At 38.5% G+C, this 21,395-nt stretch overlaps 3 protein-coding genes across 3 annotated transcripts; all 3 read right to left on the bottom strand.

Annotated features, from left to right (window-relative positions):
- Nucleotides 1-7,487: 7,487 nt before the first annotated feature.
- On the bottom strand, nucleotides 7,488-8,882 carry LOC145205575 (choline/ethanolamine transporter flvcr2a-like). The gene has a single exon (XM_080078308.1). It carries the CDS (start codon nucleotides 8,880-8,882, stop codon nucleotides 7,488-7,490), a length of 1,395 nt encoding a protein of 464 aa, XP_079934434.1.
- Nucleotides 8,883-9,752: 870 nt separating this feature from the next.
- LOC145204654 (choline/ethanolamine transporter FLVCR2-like) lies at nucleotides 9,753-13,380 on the bottom strand. The gene has a single exon (XM_080077243.1). The coding sequence runs from the start codon at nucleotides 13,266-13,268 to the stop codon at nucleotides 11,853-11,855; it is 1,416 nt and encodes a 471-aa protein (XP_079933369.1). The 5' UTR covers nucleotides 13,269-13,380; the 3' UTR covers nucleotides 9,753-11,852.
- Nucleotides 13,381-17,319: 3,939 nt separating this feature from the next.
- LOC145205574 (choline/ethanolamine transporter FLVCR2-like) lies at nucleotides 17,320-18,726 on the bottom strand. The gene has a single exon (XM_080078307.1). It carries the CDS (start codon nucleotides 18,724-18,726, stop codon nucleotides 17,320-17,322), a length of 1,407 nt encoding a protein of 468 aa, XP_079934433.1.
- Nucleotides 18,727-21,395: the final 2,669 nt, after the last annotated feature.

Raw genomic sequence — 21,395 nt, 5'->3', positions numbered from 1 at the left:
ATTTGCTGATAAACATTACCAAATAAGTAAAACCAAAACTAAAAAAGCACATACTTTAATTGTGACAACTATAATGTAAAAATATAAAAGCGTCGAGCAAACAAATGATAAGTTGGGTGTAGACGCAGTGCATATTGATTCGCCCTATCTGATCAGTGCAGTTGGTGACAAGACATGAGCCGCATTGGCTCGATCAGCACTCCAGTTTGTTGGGAGTAACATACTGCAAAGACATGCCTCACCATCTGTACCATGCCACATAGTTTTGGTCTTCAGTAGCTAAAGTTCTCAGCTAAGTTACTTTAAAAAAATCATTCTCGTCAAATCTAACATGTTGCCTGCGAAAAACTCTCTGGACACTCCTCAACAACTCGCAGTGTTCGAGAACTGTTACCCAATGACATCTCGGGAGTTGCTTGCATGCAGATGTGAGCCGGAAAACGTGACAAAACAACCTCACAACTGTCTTTTTGTCCTCTTGTCATTTTAGCTAAATTGCTGAACCACTATAGGTTTCCAGATAAGGATGTACGTGAATAAGAAACTGAAAAAAAAACAATGCACAGATATCTTCTGTTTTTTTGTGTGTTTTTTATTTGTAGACTGTAATGGAGTCACGTCTGTAGCGATTGCGACATAATTTGAGCAAACTTCGCAATAGTTGTTTACCAAAATAGCTCGTTTTGACTCGCTAGCATAAAGCTTGCGAGGAAGTTAAAATGTGTAGCAACCAAATCCAACTGTATTGAAAAATCATGTTCGGACTTAGCAATATTTCCTGTCGCAGTTTATTAGGATGCAGATGCGACTTTTTTATCTGTTGTTTGCGAGCTTTTATAAAATACCGGATGCGCTATATCGTATGTTTTGTCCCGTGATATGATTGGACGCTGCTTTGTGTGAGAATTTGTGCAAGAGCCAATCGCAAGAGCACATGTGTACGATTTAACGCCTTTATCCGGGGAATACATCAACCGCAGTGGTTCATTTCGTTCTCTTTCCCTTTCCCTTCTTGTTGCTTTCAGAAGTTATCAACAAACGAAACGAAGTGCTAGACACTTGTGTGAAGTTTTCAGGTCTAGGTCCTGACAAGCTCAGGAGCTTGGGGGTTAAGAACGGTGGTATACCTCTTTATTTGTAGTGATGCGGTTATAACCTTAAGACTCATTAGCCACCATTAACATAAATCGATCACTACACGTCTTAGAGGAGAAATAATTCACATATGTTTTGCTGTGACATTTGTGACATTTAGCGTGGCCACGACATAGCTTAAAAATAAAACGCAAATCAAATTACTCAATAAATCAAAGTCACTGTCAACAGGTTTATTATTGATTTTCAGTGGTACTGGCTTCTGCTTCTTGGCGGTAAAATGGCATCTTTATGAAGGGCAACAGACATGTTGGTAACAGTAGATACAACAGTTCTAGAGCAAATGCTGTGATAGGTCCCAACTTCTCGAGTAACAATCTAGCAATTGTAGTTTGAATGACCAACATGATTCCTAAACCAATCACGTTGAACACAAATGCATCTGTAATGCGGGTTGGATAAGTAACTTGCACTATCAGTTCTGTAACACTCACTGATGCAAGTCCCACGAAAAGCCCCAGCAATATTTGGCTGGCATAAACCATGGAAATTGAAGTAATTGCGAGTCCAGCTATACCAAGAACGCAAGAAACGCTTGCCAGGGCGGTAGACACAACTACCGATGCTTTATAACGTCCAGTTCTGCTTAGCAAAGGTCCTGCTGAAAAACTACCCACAATCGACATGAGCCAAAGGCCCATGATCATAAAGCCTCCGTCTACGTTGGTATTTCCGTTCTTGCTGAAGTTTGCTTGTAGTATAGATGATAACAAAGTCGTTGTGGATCGTGGAACTGGGTCGATAGTAATTCTTGCAAACCACGCTGTTAAAAAGTGAACTGGGTCAACAGTTTTAGTTGCACGTTTTTGAACTTTATTAGCTCTTCTTTGAGGCTAGTGCTTTCTTGTAACTCTTGTAACTGCAAAACTTTGGCTTGAGCAATGCTTGGAGGGTGCTTGGGTCGTGGTTTGATAAACAACACAACGAGGACAGCCCATGTGACAGCAGCGAATGACCCAAACACTGCCAACAAACGCATTCGGATTATTGATGGACTATCACTGATTGAACCCAGATGAGAGGCGACCACAGCACCAGTAGCTTTTCCAAGAGCCCTTCCTATAAACATGATACCGACAGCGTAGGCGATTTCGTTGGCTGGAAACCATACAGCAGCGATTGCACTTTTCAGTGGAATCCGGATCGTTGTGGAAAAAGTAGACATTACCTGGCCAAATATGGCGATAAAATAACCTTGACGAAATGAAACTGCCAAACTGGTCAGGGTGAAACTTGCAGCTGAGCATGCGACCAATACAACGATAGACGTTTTCACGCTGAATCTTCTCAATATAAACAACAGAGGTATGCAAAACAAAACCATCGTAAAAGTCCGAACATTCGAAAGCCAGTCAATTTGCCAAGGCTCCACATTAAAGTACTTGGCCATGACATTATTGGTGAGACCAAATGTTGCCGATACAAAGCTTCGCATGCACGACACTCATGATGATAACTATATCACCCATCGTTCGGGAGAAGCACAACTTCTTCATTCCCATTTGGGCCTCCTCTTGCATCATCGTTTTCTGGGCTCGGGTTGATCAAAGGGGTTGTTTCTTTTTGGTTTTTCATTAAACCTTCTGAATTTCTTGCATTTAAACGTTACCCAACCTAACCGATATGCTTTGAATTATTCAAAAATATGTTTTATGGCAAGTCTAGCATTGCTAACCGCTGATACCTAAACCAGCAGTCTAGAGAACAAACATAACACAAACTTTCTTATGATTTCAGAAAACTGTACATGCAAATGACACAATTTCCTGTTGGAAGTTATCTCTGTGTATCATGTATCGCGTATCAAGCATTTCAGAAAATGCATGTTGACTTTGAACCGCACTGAAAATTTCGCGGTTTATAAAAAATCAGAAATCAAAAATTACGACAAAAACAAGTCTAAACGATGTTAAAATATTCAAGTGCTTTGCATGAGCCACACAAGAAACTCTGCAACGTATATTGCCGTGACAGAACACTACTGCCGAAGATTTAAATACTTTGCAGTTATAATAACAAAAAACATACTGGGTGTTTTGCGGCAAACGGGAGAACAATAATAAACAAACTTCTCTTACGTGGCCAAAATTGTTAAAAGTGCTGAGCTTGAGGAAAACAATAGAAAATAAATGCTCGCCAGTGTTTTAGGCCCAAAAATCAACACTAGGTCAACGTAGTGATGAAAATTCTCCAAATATTTTATGTCAAAGGTTTACTTGGTAGTGACACTAAGTCAGTTTAACCTATGGTGCGCGTATTATTAGTGGTACGTGGTACTCGAGTATCTTTTTGTCCTACTTCAAGTGAGACCACGAATTTGCAAGTGATCTGCACCCCTGGTTTAGGGCGAAACTCATGCCTTGGACATTCTTTTGAACTTGCTAACCTTGCTGGTTTCGGAAATATGCTAGCCTGGTCGCGAAAAGTAGGTTTATCTTTAATTTACTCATTCAAACAGGGTTCAGGTCGTACGCAGCAATAGACAAAGTTGTCGGATGGTACGCGATTAGTTGAGAACCACAGTCGTATATGTTGAATGGGAGACATTGGAAATATTCCATGATTGGGCCACAGACCAATCTCACAGAAAGCATTTTGATTGGGCCACAGACCAATCTAATAGAAAGCTTTTTTTTTTTAAATATTTTGATTTGTGTCACTACACTCAATTTTGAAAAAATAATGGCTTGGGGAGAAATTGAGAAGGGACGTAAATTAATTTGAATTGATCTATTTACAGTATAAAGTTACTTTCAGTTTCTGCAACACTTTATGTTTAAGATGTAATAATAAACTACTTTGTGATTACAATAAAGCCAGATAGCAGCATATCCATTGTCCAATTACTCTGGTCATAATTAAAAGCGCTTGATTAAAGAAAGGAAAATGCTGTTTTATGCATTTTTTTTAAGTTATTTTAAACTTATAATCTGTTTAAAATATGTTCTGCTTTTTTTCTGAACCTATTTTATAGTGGTTTTTTCTTTCTTAAAAATTTACTGGGCCACAGAATTTGAGCAATACAAATGGGCCACGAAAGAAAAAAGGTTGAGAACCACTGCCCTAGACAAATTACAAGCAAGAATAAAATGGTTGCAAACCAATTTTAACTTTCATGCTTTACCAGCTAGAGGTGCATCACTGGGCAGAGACGCGTGTTACTGCGATAGAGCATTCGGTTCATGTATCAACAAATACAAAAGTAAATGGAGTTTCTGGCACAGTTGGATCTTTGCCAGGGAAAACTGCTAAGGGCAGTCAAGTCAGGGCAGCATGTAGTAGTATCAGGTTTGGGAAAACGTTGTTATGTGACCACATATCTAATCCTGATGCTGTTGCGTGGGTTTCGTTTGACATTTAGCCTCAAAATACACTTTTTGGCCGTTCCATTGTGGGTTTTGACATCGGCTAACTATTTAAAAGCAACTCTGTTTTAGTTTTTAGTAGTTTTGTATTGTGGTTAAACAATGCGCAAAGTGGTTTTACATTGACTATCAAAAACATTAACTTGCTCGAGTACTTTTGCAAAGACGTTTAAAAATATATACAAAAAATGTTGTGTTTCAACACTCAAACAAACTTGGTTACAGTTTGGCCAAATACAACCGTCTCGAGGTTGTTGAATGTTAAATGCCTGCAGAAGCAAAAGTGGCAGCCAATAACTTGCGCTCGCTACAGCTTCGATGCTTCGGAGCGAGGCAAAAGTTTAGAACACAAACACGGTGTGTTAATTATTTTTTATTTAATTGCGTCATGTCCGTAGAAGCTAAAATACAATTAATTGCTCTATTTCGCATTATTCTGAAAATAGTTACTATTCTTCCTGTAGTAGTTCCATTTCTGACTGTTCGGCGTTTAGCCTATGGAATGGCAGAGTCTGCGAAGCAACTAGGACCACGGCAATAAACGTCGTGATCATCGGAAAACAGACGGATGCTGAAGCACTGACGTGTGACAACAACGCACGTCCAATCACCGGGTACAATAGTGTCATTGTTCCCAAACCAAATGTGGCCAGCATTGTAACTTGTTTAACGGAGGATGAGTAGGTAATTTCTGCAAGTAATTCATAGAGAGCAACAGACGCTGAACCAGTAACAAATCCAAGTATTGCCATCCCAAAATAAATCACAGCAAAGTTCAACAAGTGAGCACCTATAAGGCCTTACATGCACAACCCAGTTTGCGTGGCCAAACAGGCTACTACTATAGCTTTGTATCTTTTAGTTTTCGTGACAAAGGGCCCGGCAACCAAACTTCCAAATATTGACATAACCCAGGATGTCATCAGCACCAATCCTGCTTTAGTGTTTAAACCAGAGGCTTTTTGAAACTGATTGTGCAGAACAGAGGAAAGAAGAATGGTGTAACTTCGCATAACTGAAAGACTTAGGCCATACACTGACCACAGCGTTAGAAAGTAACGGTCTGTATATAGATTGAACATTAGATCCTTGAAACGAACAAGTTGTTCCGTGAAATTTACTTTCCTCGTTGTCTCGTGATATTTTATCAGTTTCGCGTGTGCTATGCTCGGCGGTGTAGATGGCCGATTTTTAAGAAAAAAATACTATTAATACCGGCTATTAAACATATAACCAGCACTAAACCCACTGAATTGAGTAGAATAAGCATACGGAACCGTATTGTGGACGACGTTTGGTCCATTTTCACTAAAAGTGGAGTCGTAGTGATCCAAAAGCTTCACCTAGTCCCCATCCTACTATACAAAAAGAAATGACTGGGTCAATTTCGTTGGCTGTAACCATACAGCGGCTGTGCTGGGAACCAAATCAGTGAAAGGATGTTGCTGGCTCCTGACACAGATTGTCGTACAATTGCCAGGGCGAAAGTTTGCTGTGACAAAAATGACATGTTCACAAGAAGCACCCCCACAGCTTGGCACGAGGTCATAAGAATGAATGCGGTTCTGTAGTTAGCACTGCTCATAACAAACGACAGTGGAACGGTACAAAGGACAAACACAACTGCTTGTGAGATCACCAGTCAGTCTATTGTATTTGTCACGGCAGGACTTGGAAATATTTAGCAAGGACATCGTTTACTGAGCGGTAGCATGATGACACCCAACCTCTACAAAAGCTGACTGTAAACATCAGAATAGCTGCAAACCATATGCTGGGAACCGGTTTGATTTCCTGTGATCTGGTTTCGTTAACCGGACGTGAATTAGGAGAAGCGGTTGATTTCGTAAGATCGCATTCATGTGCCATATTTGCTGATAAACAACACTAGTTAAGTAAAACCAAAACTAAAAAACGGTATACTTTAAGTGTGACAACTAAATATGTAAAGATATAAAAGCGTCGAGAAAACAGATGATAAGTTAACTGTAGAGGCAGTGCACATTAATTCGACCGATCTGATCAGTCCAGTTGGTGACAAGACATGAGCCGCATTAATTCTGTCAACACTCCAATTTGTTGGGAGTAACATACTGCAAAGCCATGTCTCCCCATTTTTTTATATAATTCAGTATCTGAAGGGTAAAACACATCCATTTTCTTTACTTCCTATTGTGAAAATTTATAATTTACGCATTTAAGTTCTAAACAAAGTTCCTTCAAAAAATCATTCTTGTCAAATCTCACATGTTTCATAATTGCCTGCGAAAAACTCTCTGGACACTACTCAACAACTCGCAGTGTTTGAGCACTTTTACCCAATGACATCTCGGGAGTTGGTTGTGTGCAGATGTAAGCCGGAAAACGTGACAAAACAAGCCCACAACTGTCTTTTTTCCTTTTTGTCATTTTAGTTAAATTTCTGAACCTAAATACCTCTCAGACATCCAAGTATGTTCGTGAATAAGAAACTGACGTCAAGGGTTAATAAGTTATACATTTATCTGCTGCTTGTATTGAAGACAGCATTGCAGTCACGTCTTTGACATATGTTTTGCTGTGACATTTAGCTTGGCAACGACATAACATAAAAGAAAAAACACATGAAACGTATAGTTGATTTTTCTGCTGAAGAATGTGTCACTGACTTTTTCATCATAGTAATACGACCCGAAAAATCTTCTCGCTCGGCCCTTTTCAAAGAAAATTACTGAAATTCAAATAGACACCAGAAAATAGGATTTGAGTTGCCAGAAAATAACTCAATCCTTAACCGTTTAAAAAACGATGCTTTAAAGGAATATTTATTGCAAAGTGTTGTACGTAAGAGCATGTAAATAACAAATAGAATATTTTTTTGTGAATTCCAATAAGAGTTAACAGTTGTGCTAATAATAGTTGTGCTGTAATCACATGACACATTTTAAACGTAAACGTTTTTGGATTGTTGTATTTGTTCCAGGTTTATTATTGATTTTCAGTGGTACTGGCTGCCGCTTCTTGGCGGTAAAATGGCATCTTCATGAAGGGCAACAAACATGTTGCTAACAGTAGACAGAACAGTTCCAGAGTAAATGGTGCGATAGGTCCAAACTTTTCGAGTAACAATCTAGCAATAGTGGTTTGAACGACCAACATGATTCCTACACCAATCACGTTGAACACAAATGCATCTGTAATGCGGGTTGGATAAGTAACTTGCACTATAAGTTCTGTAACACTCACTGATGCAAGTCCCACGAAAAGCCCCAGCAATATTTGGCTTGCATAAACCAAGGAAGTTGAAGTAACGGCGAGTCCAGCTATCCCAAGAACGCATGAAACGCTTGCCAGGCCAGTAGACACAGCTACCGATGCTTTATAACGTCCAGTTATGCTCAGCAAAGGCCCTGCTGAAAAACTGCCCACAATCGACATGAGACAAAGTCCCATAATCATAAAGCCTCCGTCAACGCTGGTGTTTCCTTTTTTGCTAAAGTTTGCTTGTAATATCGATGATAACAAAGTGGTTGTAAATCGTGGAACTGAGTCGATAGTAATTCGTGCAAACCACGCCGTCAAAAAGTGGACATTAGTCAACAATTTTAGTTGTACATTTTTGAACTGTATTAGCTCTTCTTTGAGGCTAGTGCTTTCTTGTAACTCTTGTAACTGCAGCACTTTGGCTTGAGCAATGCTTGGAGGATGCTTGGGTCGTGGTTTGATAAACAACACCACAAACACAAGGACAGTCCATGTGGCAATAGCAAAAGAGCCAAAAACTGCCAACAAACGCATTCGGATTATTGATGGACTATCACTGATTGAACCCAAATGAGAGGCGACCACAGCACCAGTAGCTTTTCCAAGAGCCCTTCCTATAAACATGATACCGACAGCGTAGGCAATTTCGTTGGCTGGAAACCATACAGCAGCGATTGCACTTTTCAGTGGAATCCGGATCGTTGTGGAGAAAGCGGACATTACCTGGCCCAATATGGCGATAAAATAACCTTGACGAAATGAAACTGCTAAACTGGCCAGGGTTAAACTTGTAGCTGAGCAACCGACCACTGCAACGATAGACGTTTTCACACTGAATCTTCTCAAAATAAACAACAGAGGTATACAAAACAAAACCATGGTTAAAGCCCGAACATTAGAAAGCCAGTCAATTTGCCAAGGCTCCACGTTAAAGTACTTGGCCATGACATTGTTGTTGAGACCAAATGCTGCCAATACAAAGCTTCGCATGCATGACACAACACTCATGATAATAACTATCACCCATCTTTCAGGAGATGCTTTCACAACCTCTTTATTCGCATCACCATTTTCTGGGCCCGGGTTGATCAAAGGGGTTGCTTCTTTTTGGTTTTTCATTAAACCTTCTGATTTTCTTGCATTCAAATCTAACCGATGTGTGACGAAATGCTTTGAATTATTCAAAAATATGTTTTATGACAAGTCTAGCATTTAAACCAGCACTCTGGAGAACAAACATAACAAAAACTATCTCATGATTTGTGAAAACTGTACATTCATATAACACAATTTCCTGCTGATAGTTATTTATGTTGCCCAATCCGTGTATCAAGCACTTCAGAAAACGCACGTTGACTCTAAACTGCACTGAAAATTTCGCAGTTTATATAAAATCAGAAATAAAAATTTACGACAAAAACAAGTCAAAACGATGTTATTTTAGTACTTTGCATGAGACAAACAAGAAACTCTTCAACGTATATTGCCGTGGCAGAACACTGCTTCAGAATCAAATACTTTGCAGTTATGATAACAACAAAACATACTGGGTGTTTTTGCTGCAAACGAGACAACAATGATAAACAAAACTCTCTAACATTGCAACAATTGCTGAAAATGCTGGACGTGAGAAAAACAATAGAAGCTAAATGCTCGCCAGTGCTTTAGGATAGGTTGCCTTCGACACGGAGCCGAAAATAAGGACAACCGAAAAATTTGCATACGAAAACGACGCAAACGTTTTCAAAATCTGTTCCAGCAACTCCTTGCTCGTAGAAAATACTTCGCGCATCTCACAAAGGCTCAAGGCTTAGTTTTAAAGGTATATTGCCGTGACCTAACACTGCTGCAGAATCAAATAATTTGCAGTTATAATAACAATAAAACATATTGGGTGTTTTAAGAACAATGATAAACAAATTTCTCTCATGTTGCAAAAACTGCTAAAAGTGTTGAGCTGGAGTAAAACAATAGAAGATAAATGCTCGCCAGTGCTTTAGGCCTAAAATCCAAACGGAAACGTAGTTAGAAAAATTCTCCAAACATTACATGTCAAAGGTTCTCTTTATGTACACACTTTTTTGTAAGGTAGTTACACGCACTTTTAGCGGCACTCGAGTACCTTTTTTCCTCTACTTCAAGTCAGACGACGAATTTGCCAGTCATCTGTATCGATTGATAAGCCCTGGTTTTGAGCGAAACTCGTGTCTTAGACATTCTTTTTAATTTGCTGACCTTGCTGTTTTCGGAAATTCACTAGCCTGGTCGCAAAAAGTAGGCTTGTCTATTAATTCATAGGCCTTTGGATAATGACCATTGTTGGATATTTATTGGCAGGTCCTTTGCTCAATATAACTGGACGTTACAAGGTAGCAGTGGTTGTGTCTACTGGCCTGGTAAGTGTTTCTTACGTTCTTGGGATAGCTGGAATCGAAATTTCACCATACATTTATACCAGCCAAATTCTAGTGTGTTTTTTGTAGAAATTGCGTTAGTGGGTGTTACCGAGTTTGTAGTTCAAGTTACTTATCCAATTTTCATCACAGATGTATTTGTACTCATTGTGATTGGAGTAGGATGTATGAGGATTATTCAAACCACCATTGCTAGACTCTTACTGGATAAGTTTGGCCCTGTAGTGCCATTTTCCTTTGTCCTTTTTTTACTACTGCTACCTACATGTTTTATGCTGTCCATAAAGATGCCATTTTATCGTCAAGAAGCAGAACGCCTGATATCTGACATCACCAGTGAAGACAAGTGACGAACCGGCTACAATTATCACCGATCTGGAAATAAATTGCGCAAATCGTTACAAATACAACGGTTGATCAATGTGCTAAAATATTTGGTATGCACGAGTTTTGGAAAAACTTTTTTGAGATAACGCCTATCTTTTCGATTGCTAATACGTGTAAAAGCAACAGAGGTCCGAGTCTTTGTATTAAGATGGGACAACTTCATTTTAAAGATTTCGAATCTAAACGTTTACGCCAATAAACAGAATGGCAAATTAAAGATACGAATTCGTGTTTCAAACCTTAAGAACCTTTATAACTACAACAAATTTGAACACTAAACGAATTATATTCAGTGTTGTGTTCTTAGCAGCATTAATGAAGATAATCTGCGAAAATATTTTGCTTGGTTATGAAAAATGCGATAGAAAGGCTTTCAAACAAAAGTAAACCAGAAACAGCTGCTCAACGCAAAGTTATAATGAGCGAAGTATGTAGATGCACAGATAATAATAAAACTTTTAACCATGCAAATAAAGCCCGACGCAAAGGGGGTTTATGCCTTTATGGATTCACAAAAACATGAATAAAACACAATAATGGCTGAGCCTTGGAGTTAAGGATAATTGAATTTAACAACAAAGTTTAAAAACTATAGTTTTAGAGCACGGATGAATAAGTTTATTACCCTAGAACCCAGTTGTGAATGATTTGGAACTGCTGGATTTAGTGCAAACTAAATTCCGAAACGAATATCAGAAGCACTACGTCAATCAACAGGCAGTTCAATTGCTTTGATGATTTGCATAGTGTGATGGTCGCTATGCAATGATATACACAAAAAATCCACCTATAAACTGATCGCCAGCATGTCTATTGCACAACTGACTATTCCTTTGAATGTTGGCAGTTTTAATATTATTTGCCACATTGTCACACTTCTGGTTTCGCAACCCTGCAAAAAAGTCAATCGTCGCTGTTTTCGCACCAACAGTAGCAGGAAGTCAGTTACTTCAGTTCTTCTGACTGTGTTACTTAGGCTTTAGTATTGCCAAAATGTTGCGCGTAAACAGTTTAATATTGATGTTTGCTCCATCAGATTATTTCATATTGTTTTATGCAGTTCGGCCACAAAAGCTCTTTAAGAGGCATGTTGCTGTTGTTGTTCACGTTTTAGTCCCATGAAAAAGTCAACAAACTGTACGAACTGTAACTATTTTGGTTTTCTACAAATAGAAAGATAATTGCGAACCAAATAACATATTTTTTATACTGTGGTGGTTCAAAGTTTAAATTAAACTTTTTAACGTAACACGGAGGGAAATATGTTTAGTCACACACCTATACATGTTTACCGCAGTAGTGGCTGTTGCGTTGAATCTTCTGCTTCCAGTCGGTAAAATGGCAGCTGTTTTATCACAAGCAAAATTGTGGAAATCAATAGTAGTATAAGGGGAAAAGCAAGAGACACTTCTGGTCCGAACATGTCCAATAACAATCTGACAACAAAGTTCTCAATTACAAAAACTGTTCCCATTCCAAGCAGCAAGATAACATAAATCTCCTGAATATTGGTGGGATAAGTAACTTCAACCAAAAGTTCTGTAATACTGACATCAGCTGAGCCAATAACAAATCCCAACATATAAAGACTAATGTAAACTACTGCAATTGATGAAACTTTGATCCCAATTAAGGTAAGTGCCCAGAACAAATTTGTCAATCCAAATGACACTACAACAACTGCTTTGTATCGCCTAGTTTTGCTGAGCAAAGGTCCGGCTAAAAATCCACCAGCAATAAACAAAATCCATAAGCCCATGATCATGTAGCCGCCATCTCGGTTTAAATTCTTTCTCTGGAAAAAACCTCGGTGCAAGATTGAAGTAAGAAGAACAGTGGTAAACCGCATAAATGTTCCGATTATAAAATAAACAGGCAAAAGTGTCAGAAAATTTACATCTGTAAGAAGTTTAACTTGCACGTTTTTAAATTTCACAAGATCCTCTCTGAAGCTGCTGCTTTGTTCCATTTCCTTTAGCTGCAACACTTTGGCCTGAGCGACACTTGGAGGATGCTTTGGCTGTTGTTTCAAGAATACCACAACCAAAATTAGGACGATCCATATGATCACAGTCAATGAACTAAAGACAGCTAACAAACGTATTCGGACCGTTGATGAACTATCACTAATTGAAACCAAGTGAGAAGTGATTACACCACCAGTAGCTTCACCAAGAGCCCCACCAACAAACATAAATCCCAGAGCGTAGGCAATTTCGTTGGCAGGAAACCACACTGCAGCGATTGAGGTTCTCAGTGGATTCAAAATGGCTATGGAAACACCATATGACATCTGACCCAGAAGTGAGGCAATGTATCCGTTGCGACTAATAAGCGAAATACAGGTGAGGGTTAAACCTAGAGCAACACATAGGATCCCTGCAACCAAAGACAATTTGACATTGAGTCTTCTCAGTACGAATATAACAGGTACGCATGATGCAGCAGCAGACAAAGCAGCAGTATTGAACATCCAATCAATTTGCCATGGCATGACGTCAAAGTATTGTGCCATGACGTTGTTGATGGTACCCAAACCTGATTGGTTGATGCTTCGGAACAAAGTGACCACTGTCAATATGCCAGCTACTAGCCATCTTTCGGGCGATAGTTTTACAATTTCTTCATTATTGTACTGATTTGTCAAAGTTTTTTCTCCTGGTCGTTCATCAAGCAAATGGCTACTATTTTGAATGGAAGTCATTTCAGTAATTGAAATGTTTGTTAAATTTGGGAACTTGCTGCAATTCCCATTGACTGTTTAAATTTAAAGCTGCATTCCTATGCTGTAAAGCTAGCTGATTTCTGTCACCATATTAACTGGGTTTTAGATTTTCTAAGAAAATTCATGTCACCCTCTGCTGACTTCTGAAACTTTTACAGATGTGTGAAATTTTACACTTTTACAGGAAACGCGTTGTTCTTGCGTCTGTAAAAACAAAGTGTTATAACTTCAAATGCCTACATAGAAGGAATTGTTTGCTTTGTTTTTCTTTCGATTGCACCAAAATGAAAGTTCCAATCTTCAATCCGGCATAAAGAACAACGTCTTTGCCAAATACTTGGACAAACATTCACCGACTTTCTAATGTCGGGGTTATTACGATGGTGTATAGCGAATAATACAGCAGAAAGTATACATATATGAGATAAACTTATTTCTCCACTCCTGTAATTTTAAAACAAAAACAAGCCGAGCAATGGCGGTGAAATAGGCATCCGTGATGAGACCGTCATAGCGAATAGGTTGTGCAACCCTGTTTTAACAAGCAAAATTTTCACGCACAAACACGTACATAGATTAAAATGTTTACCGCAGTTTTTTCTTCATTGGTCTACGCCAGTGCTCTTCAACCTTTTTAGTAGCACGGGACCCTTAAGGTATTTTGTCAAACTTTGCGGAACCCCCCATGAAATAATTGTAATGAATGTAATACAAGAAGGCTACATCAAAGAAAAAAAGATGCATATTTGCTTAACACATCCCAAGCACATCATAAAGGTTGACTTCAATTAAACGATTCACTGAAACGCATTGCCATGTTATTTGGATCGGTCGTTTCTACATTTATCTAGCAATTTAGCTAGAGTGTAACAAGGTTGTTTTTATTACGTCACAATTGATCAATGGTGTAACAAAGCTTAACTACAAGGCAGTGGTTCTCAAACTTTTTTTGTTGCGACGCCTCTGGAAAAGTTTTCTGGACTTGCGACGCACCAGGAAATAAAAGTTAATGAGGAAACTTGTTAATAAAGTTGTGTTTATTGATGCATCAACAAAAAGTCATGAAACGGAACTATTTTGCGACGCCTCTGGAAAATTTAAACGACGCACCAGGGCGTCGCGACGCACAGTTTGAGAACTACTGCTGTAAGGTATAGGCGAGCATATTATGAATCATTGCTGTTCGATACAATAATATTATGAAGTGTTTGAATTGCTACACCAAATCGGTGCGAACCCCCGTGCAACCCTCAAAGTTCACGGAACCCCTGAAAGGGTTGTACGGAACCCTAGGGTTCCGCGGAACCCCGGTTGGGAACCACTGATCTACGCATTATTCAAAGTCGTATCTTTCGCACTTTCTTTAAAGAAATGACTCTGACCTGATTGGATCTCATTTAGATTATTTTAATGTTCTTTTAAACTAAGCAGCTTCTGCAATTCCAACCAAATCAAAATTAGTTTAATTAGTTTTTAGTTGCAGTGGTTCTCAACCTTGGACTTATCGAGTACCATCCGAAAACTTTTATCGCTTCATACCACCTAAACCCTGTTTTCCATGCTGCTACCTACATGTTTCATGCCCTTTATAAAGATGCCATTCTATCGTCAAGAAGAAGAACGCCTGTTATCTGACAGCACCAGTGAAAACGAGTGACGAACTGGCTCCCATTACCGCCGATTTGTTCGAAAAGATTTGATTTTTATTTCCTACAATCATTTCAAATACAAAGGTTGATGAATGTACTAAAATATAGGGTATGCACGAAATATTTTAAAGATATCGAGTCTAAAAGTAGACGCCATCAAACAGAATGACAGATTGCAGACATTAACCGCACTAAAAGGCGTGTAGAAACCTTAAGAACCTTTCAAACTACAAAAAAATTTGAACACCAAACGAATTATACTCAGTGTTGTGTTCTTACCAGCATTAATGAAGACAATCTGCGGAAATGTTTTGCTTGGTTATGAAAAACGCGATAGAAACGCTTTCAACCAAAAGTAAATCGGAAACATCTGCTCTACGCATAGTTATAATGAGCGAAGTGTGTAGACGCACAGATAATAATGAAAACTTTAACCAGGCAAATTAAGCCTTAGGCAAAGGGTGTTCTTCATGGATTAACAAAAACATGAATTGAACACAATAATGGCTGAAAAGCAAACCTAGAACGTACCACAGCTTGTCCAAACGGGTTCTGTGGTCATAAACTATTTTAGACCACAGATAAATAAGTTTATTACCCTAGAACCTAGTTGTGAATGACTTTGAACTACTGAAGAATTTAGTGATGCAAACTAAGTTCTGAAACGAAAATTAGGAACACTAGTTCAATTGTGAAGATTTATGTGGTATGATGGTCGCTATGCAAAGATGTACAAAAAAGTCCACGTATAAACTGATGGCCAGCATTTTCCAGTGCAGAACTGCCTATTCCTTTAAATCTTAGCAGCTTCATTATTTTTTGCCACGTTGTCAAATTTCTCCCTTCGCAAACTTGCAAAAAAGACTAACGTCGCTGTTTTCGCATCAATAGCAGCAAGAAGTCAATTAATTGAGTTCGTCTTCCAACCGTAATGCCTAGGCTTAAGTATTTCCAAAAAGTTGTGCGTTGTTTGTCGCAATAAAACATGACCGCAGGTGGTGGTTGGCATTGCACATTCAACAGTTTAATATTGATACTTGCTCTATCTCAGCAGTTCCCAACCTGTGGGTCGCGATCCCAACTGGGGTCGCCTGACAATTTGCCTGGGGTCGCCTAAGGGAATGGCTCCCAACTCATTTTAGGCCATAGACTAATTTAACAAATAAAAAACAAAAGAACTGGGCACCACATTCCTTCGCTTCATTGTTTGTTAAAGTATGTAAACTAGTAACTACATCTGGGGTGGATCTTTAATTTTCGAATACTTAATTGTTTTCACAAAATGCTAATTATTGCCTTGTATTACGTAATAATACTGCATTCACATAATCATCAAGTCAGAACCTGCCAACTTGTTTTGTATTCTCGCGATAATATCACTATCCTCCGATTATAACTTAATAGTCAACAGAACTAAAATTTAATTTGTAAAATTTCAGGCTGTTAATGATGCATCGAAAGACAAGTATTATGAAAAGAAAGTATAGTGAGAAATAAATTTTGCGGTATTTAGAAGTCAATTTTAATATAGCCTACTGATTTTATCTCTGGGGTCATAGGCGCCGTATAGGCGGTGGCTGGGTGGTGGGGGACACCGTGGATATTTGGGTTTGTTTGTATCGGTATCTTACGAAACACCGTAAAATCTGAACAAATTTGGGAACAGTTTTGCTTTTGAACAAGCGTGCTGACGAAAAAGCAACTAGTTTGGTTGGTGCCTTACTTGTATGACGTCAAACACACAATTGTTGGAAGTGAATGATTGGCCACAATGGTGTACAATGCGATTGTTCTGTAATAAATGGTCACTTTGGGTGATACAAAAGCAACGACTTGACGAAACTGTTTCTAAACATTGCTAAACCAAAAAAACGTTAAAACGAATTGTTCCAAATCAATATTATTTTAAAAACATTTTTTTGTTAAAATTGACGAACTTTGCTTTTTATTAAAAGTATATTGGGCTTTGAGTTGGAGATCGTTTGGCTGCACGCATTAGTGACGTCATAATTTAAATCCACCACCTTGCATTTCTGTAAAACTCGGCGCCTATGCGTGGGGTCACCGCAACTTGGGAACTGTTTTAAGGGGTCGCGGCACCAGAAAGGTTGGGAACCGCTGCTCTATCTGATCACTTCTCAATGTTTTGTTCAGTTTTGCCACAAAATCTTTGTAAGAGGCACGTTGCTGTGGTTGTTTACGTTTAGTCATGTGAAAAAGTCAACAAACTGTACGAACTTTAACTATTTTGGTTTCCTACAAATAGAGTGTTAATTACAACTCAAATAACACATTTTTATACTGTGGTGGTTGAAAGTTTAAATGAATTTTTTTAACGTAACACGGAGGGAAAATATGTTTAGTCACACACCTATACATGTTTACCGCAGAAGTGGCTGTTGCGTTGAATCTTCTGCTTCCTGTCGGTAAAATGGCAGCTTTTTTATCACAAGCAAAATTGTGGAAATCAATAGTAGTATAAGGGGAAAAACTAGAGATACTTCAGGGCCGAACCTGTCCAATAACAATCTGACTGCAAAGTTCTCAATTACCAAAACTGTTCCCATTCCAAGCAGCAAGATAACATAAATCTCCTGAATATTGGTGGGATAGGTAACTTCAACCAAAAGTTCTATAATACTCACAACAGCAGAACCATTAACAAATCCCAACATATAAAGACTAATGTAAACTACTGCAATTGATGAAACTTTGATCCCAATTAAGGTAAGAACCCAGAACAAATTTGTCAATCCAAGTGATACTACAGCAACTGCTTTGTATCGCCTAGTTTTGCTGAGCAAAGGTCCCGCTAAAAATCCACCAGCAACAAACAAAATCCATAAGCCCATGATCATGTAGCCGCCATCTCGGTTTAAATTCTTTCTCTGGAAAAAACCTCGGTGCAAGATTGAAGTAAGAAGAACAGTGGTAAACCGCTTAAATGTTCCCATTATAAAACAAACGGGCAAAACTGTCAGAAAATTTACATCTGTAAGAAGTTTAACTTGCACGTTTTTAAATTTCACAAGATCCTCTCTGAAGCTGCTGCTTTGTTCCATTTCCTTTAGCTGCAACACTTTGGCCTGAGCGACACTTGGAGGATGCTTTGGCTGTTGTTTCAAGAATACCACAACCAAAATTAGGATGATCCATATGATCACAGTCAATGAACTAAAGACAGCTAACAAACGTATTCGGACCGTTGATGGACTATCACTAATTGAAACCAAGTGAGAAGTGATTACACCACCAGTAGCTTCACCAAGAGTCCGACCTACGAACATAAATCCAAGAGCATAGGCAATTTCGTTGGCAGGAAACCACACTGCACCAATTGAGCTTCTCAGGGGTGTCAAAACGACTATGGAAATACCAAATGACATTTGCCCCATGAGACACAAAATATATCCTTTTCGAGTAATCAAAGCAATGCAGGTGAGGGAAACACCTACAGCAGAACATATGATCCCTGAAACTAGAGACATTTTGACACCAAATCTTCTCAGTACGAATAACACAGGCATGCTTGACACAGCAAATGATAAAGCAGCAGCATTGAACATCCAATCAATTTGCCAGGGCATCACGTCAAAGTATTGTGCCATGACGTCATTGATCGTAGCTAACGCTGATTGGTTGAAACTACGAAACAAAGTGATTACAGTATAAACGCTAGCGACTAGCCACCTTTCCGGGGAAGCTTTGACTATTTCTATACCGTTGCTTGGATGTGAATCTTCGGTGTTGTCTTGAATCAAATGAATATCATTCTGATTGGAATCCATTTATTTAAAGGATACTGTGCTGATATTAACCACAAAAATTGTTTTCCAGTTAGTCACAGTATAAGTTGACTAATGCATTTACAATCTAGCTTACAGGTTTTGAAAACTTTTGTTGTAACTAACTGCGTTATAACAAGCAGATGGAGCAAATTTTGCCACGTTGGCAAAACTTCTTCAAACTGCTTCCCCCTTTATGGGAAAAAACGGAGCAATTTTGTATTGTTTATAATTGCTGTGCTTTGAGTTTTACTATTTGTGATGTCGAAACAGACAGGAAAACGAACTTAAAAACCTATTAATTAAAACATAGACTTCCAACAAAGAGTCGTTTAACTCAAAACATGTTACATGTGTCGAAGTCCAATTTGCTACATTTAGTATTTCAAATTAATGCAGGAAAAAAAATTTCCGATCGAACTCTGCCACAAATTGTCTTCGAATTGTTACTCAAACTTTGTAAATTGTAAGTTATTAAATTTTGCGTCGTGGGCAGGAGTTTCATGTGATTTTTCTCCCTTTCATGAAATCAGCATGAAATGGTGTGCTAAACCATAAATTCTGCGAGGAGTAGTAGTTCTCATAGCAAAAATTTTACTCGTAATGTGTTCTATTTAGATAGCAAGCGAATACAAGAGATTGAAGCCGCACTGCTTTGAGATGACCACTCCCTGTTATCACCCAGCGGTAAACGCATCGATTTGGGCCTATTTAATTTACGCACAACTTTTTCTCTTGTGATTAGGTGTATTTTGTCACCATCTTTCGGGGCCGGGTCGAGCAAACGTGCATATTTTTTTCATCACAATATCTTTTACTTTAAAGTTGCATTTATGCAGTGGTGGGATTCAAATTTTTTGTCAGCCATCACAAAAGTCATATTTTTCAGCCGGTTCTGTTACAAAAAGTCCATTGACAGTAACCAGTAATGCTAACCGGTTCGCTGATCTCATAAAATTTCGTGAGACGGTTCTATAGAACCGGTGCGAACCGACTGAATCCCACCACTGCATTTATGTGTGTCTAGAAGCTGTGTAATTTAGAGCCATGTCTATGATAAAAGTTGATTATGGTAAAATATTCATTGGCCCAGTTTTAAGCAAGAGTTAACAAACTTTTGCAAATGATTTGTGCAAATGAAAACTTTGAGCCATAACAACTACAAGTATGGAACATACGGGTGTTAATCAGTCAGCTGTTGTTGAGATGCAAAGATCAGACTTACCAAACAATTTCCGGCCGCCTTTAACAAGTCGTCATCGGGCCAGGTGTCGCTACACGGGTGTCAAGCAAAAACTAGATAATTAGCACATTTTGCTATAGCATAGACTACAATCTATTTTGCAATGGTAATATATTTCCTATGCTTTTTTACAGTGGGTTTAATAATGATCAACGTTTTTTATAACCTTTCATTATTTGTTTCTGCAGGCAAAAACTTATGGGTCCCCAGAACGGTAATGTTGTAAAGTAGTAAACAAATAACCAAGTCTAAAACAGTGAGAGGTATTGTACCTTAATCAATCATGTTTCAAAAGTAGGAACTAAACTTTATGCAATGACATTGTTTTAAGTTTGTAGGCCTACATAGGGTAGGGTTGCCATATTTGATAATAAACAATCCCTGACAAATTTAACTCATCAACTCAGTTGCGTTAACCTTTTTTGCGATCAAAACCTTTTGGAATAAATTTAGAATATTCGAAAGTCACCCGAGAAACGTTAGATACGATACTTTGATCCTTGTCAATTAACTTTCTGCGTAGGCTTCTCCTGACATGTCAGGGGAAATCCTGACGTATGGCAACCCTAACATAGTGTGAAACACTGCCATTTTAAAAAAGCATAATTTACAAACTCTCAAAACGTCATTTTACTAAAACGTCGAGTAAAACACAACAAACGAAACCTAAAAATGGGACAATGAACAACCTGTCCAAATTTCATTAAAATCAGACATCGTTTAAAATTTCACCCATTTGAGGGGACTATAGTGGGATAAATATTGGGGCTACAGGGTGTAACACATCAAACCGAACCTCAAAATGGGACAATGACGACCTGTCTAAATTTCATCCAAATGGGACATTCTTTAAAATTTCACCCCTTTTAGGGGGATAGTGGGATAAATATCGGGGCTACAGGGTGAAACCATAGTATACTAACATGGTAGTCCAGCTATTGTTACCGTCACGCTTGATTAACTCTGCACGCTTGTCGGATGCTTGCATTGAGTTGGGTGCCTTAAGAGCAGGAAAATGACAAAACTGTGCGTGTGTGGTCGGTTGTATGCATCTACCATGTGTAATATTACTACGTTTGGTTGGAATTATGCTGTTGGAGGGAATTTACTGAGTTTTTTTGCCTTTTAGTCCTTCTTTAACCGCGTTGAAGTGATTTTAGCGTGGTTTTACCTAACATATTCAAGGGTGCATAAAGCTTGTTACGGATCAAACTAAAGTCTGGTGAAAATGGAACTTTTCCAAACTGACTGCATTTTTAATAAACTGATGTTTAACGACTTTGACCCCGACCAGGAACTCGATCCGGACAGACGGAAAGTCAAGCTTAAACGAAGACCATATTTTTTCCAAAGTTACTCATTTTAAACTGTCAACAAGAGGTAGATTTTTCCTAAAAGAACTGATTAGATGAGAAACCATGCAAAAGAG

The sequence above is a fragment of the Phallusia mammillata genome, chromosome 8, assembly GCF_965637545.1.
Source record: "Phallusia mammillata chromosome 8, kaPhaMamm4.hap1.1, whole genome shotgun sequence".
NCBI classification, from domain to species: Eukaryota; Metazoa; Chordata; class Ascidiacea; order Phlebobranchia; family Ascidiidae; genus Phallusia; species Phallusia mammillata.
This window is presented reverse-complemented; position numbering and strand designations above follow the sequence as displayed.

Excerpts from the sequence above, each read along its gene's own strand:
- LOC145205575 (XM_080078308.1), bottom strand. The coding sequence starts at position 8,882 with ATGAAAAACCAAAAAGAAGCAACCCCTTTGATCAACCCGGGCCCAGAA.
- LOC145204654 (XM_080077243.1), bottom strand. The coding sequence starts at position 13,268 with ATGACTTCCATTCAAAATAGTAGCCATTTGCTTGATGAACGACCAGGA.
- LOC145205574 (XM_080078307.1), bottom strand. The coding sequence starts at position 18,726 with ATGGATTCCAATCAGAATGATATTCATTTGATTCAAGACAACACCGAA.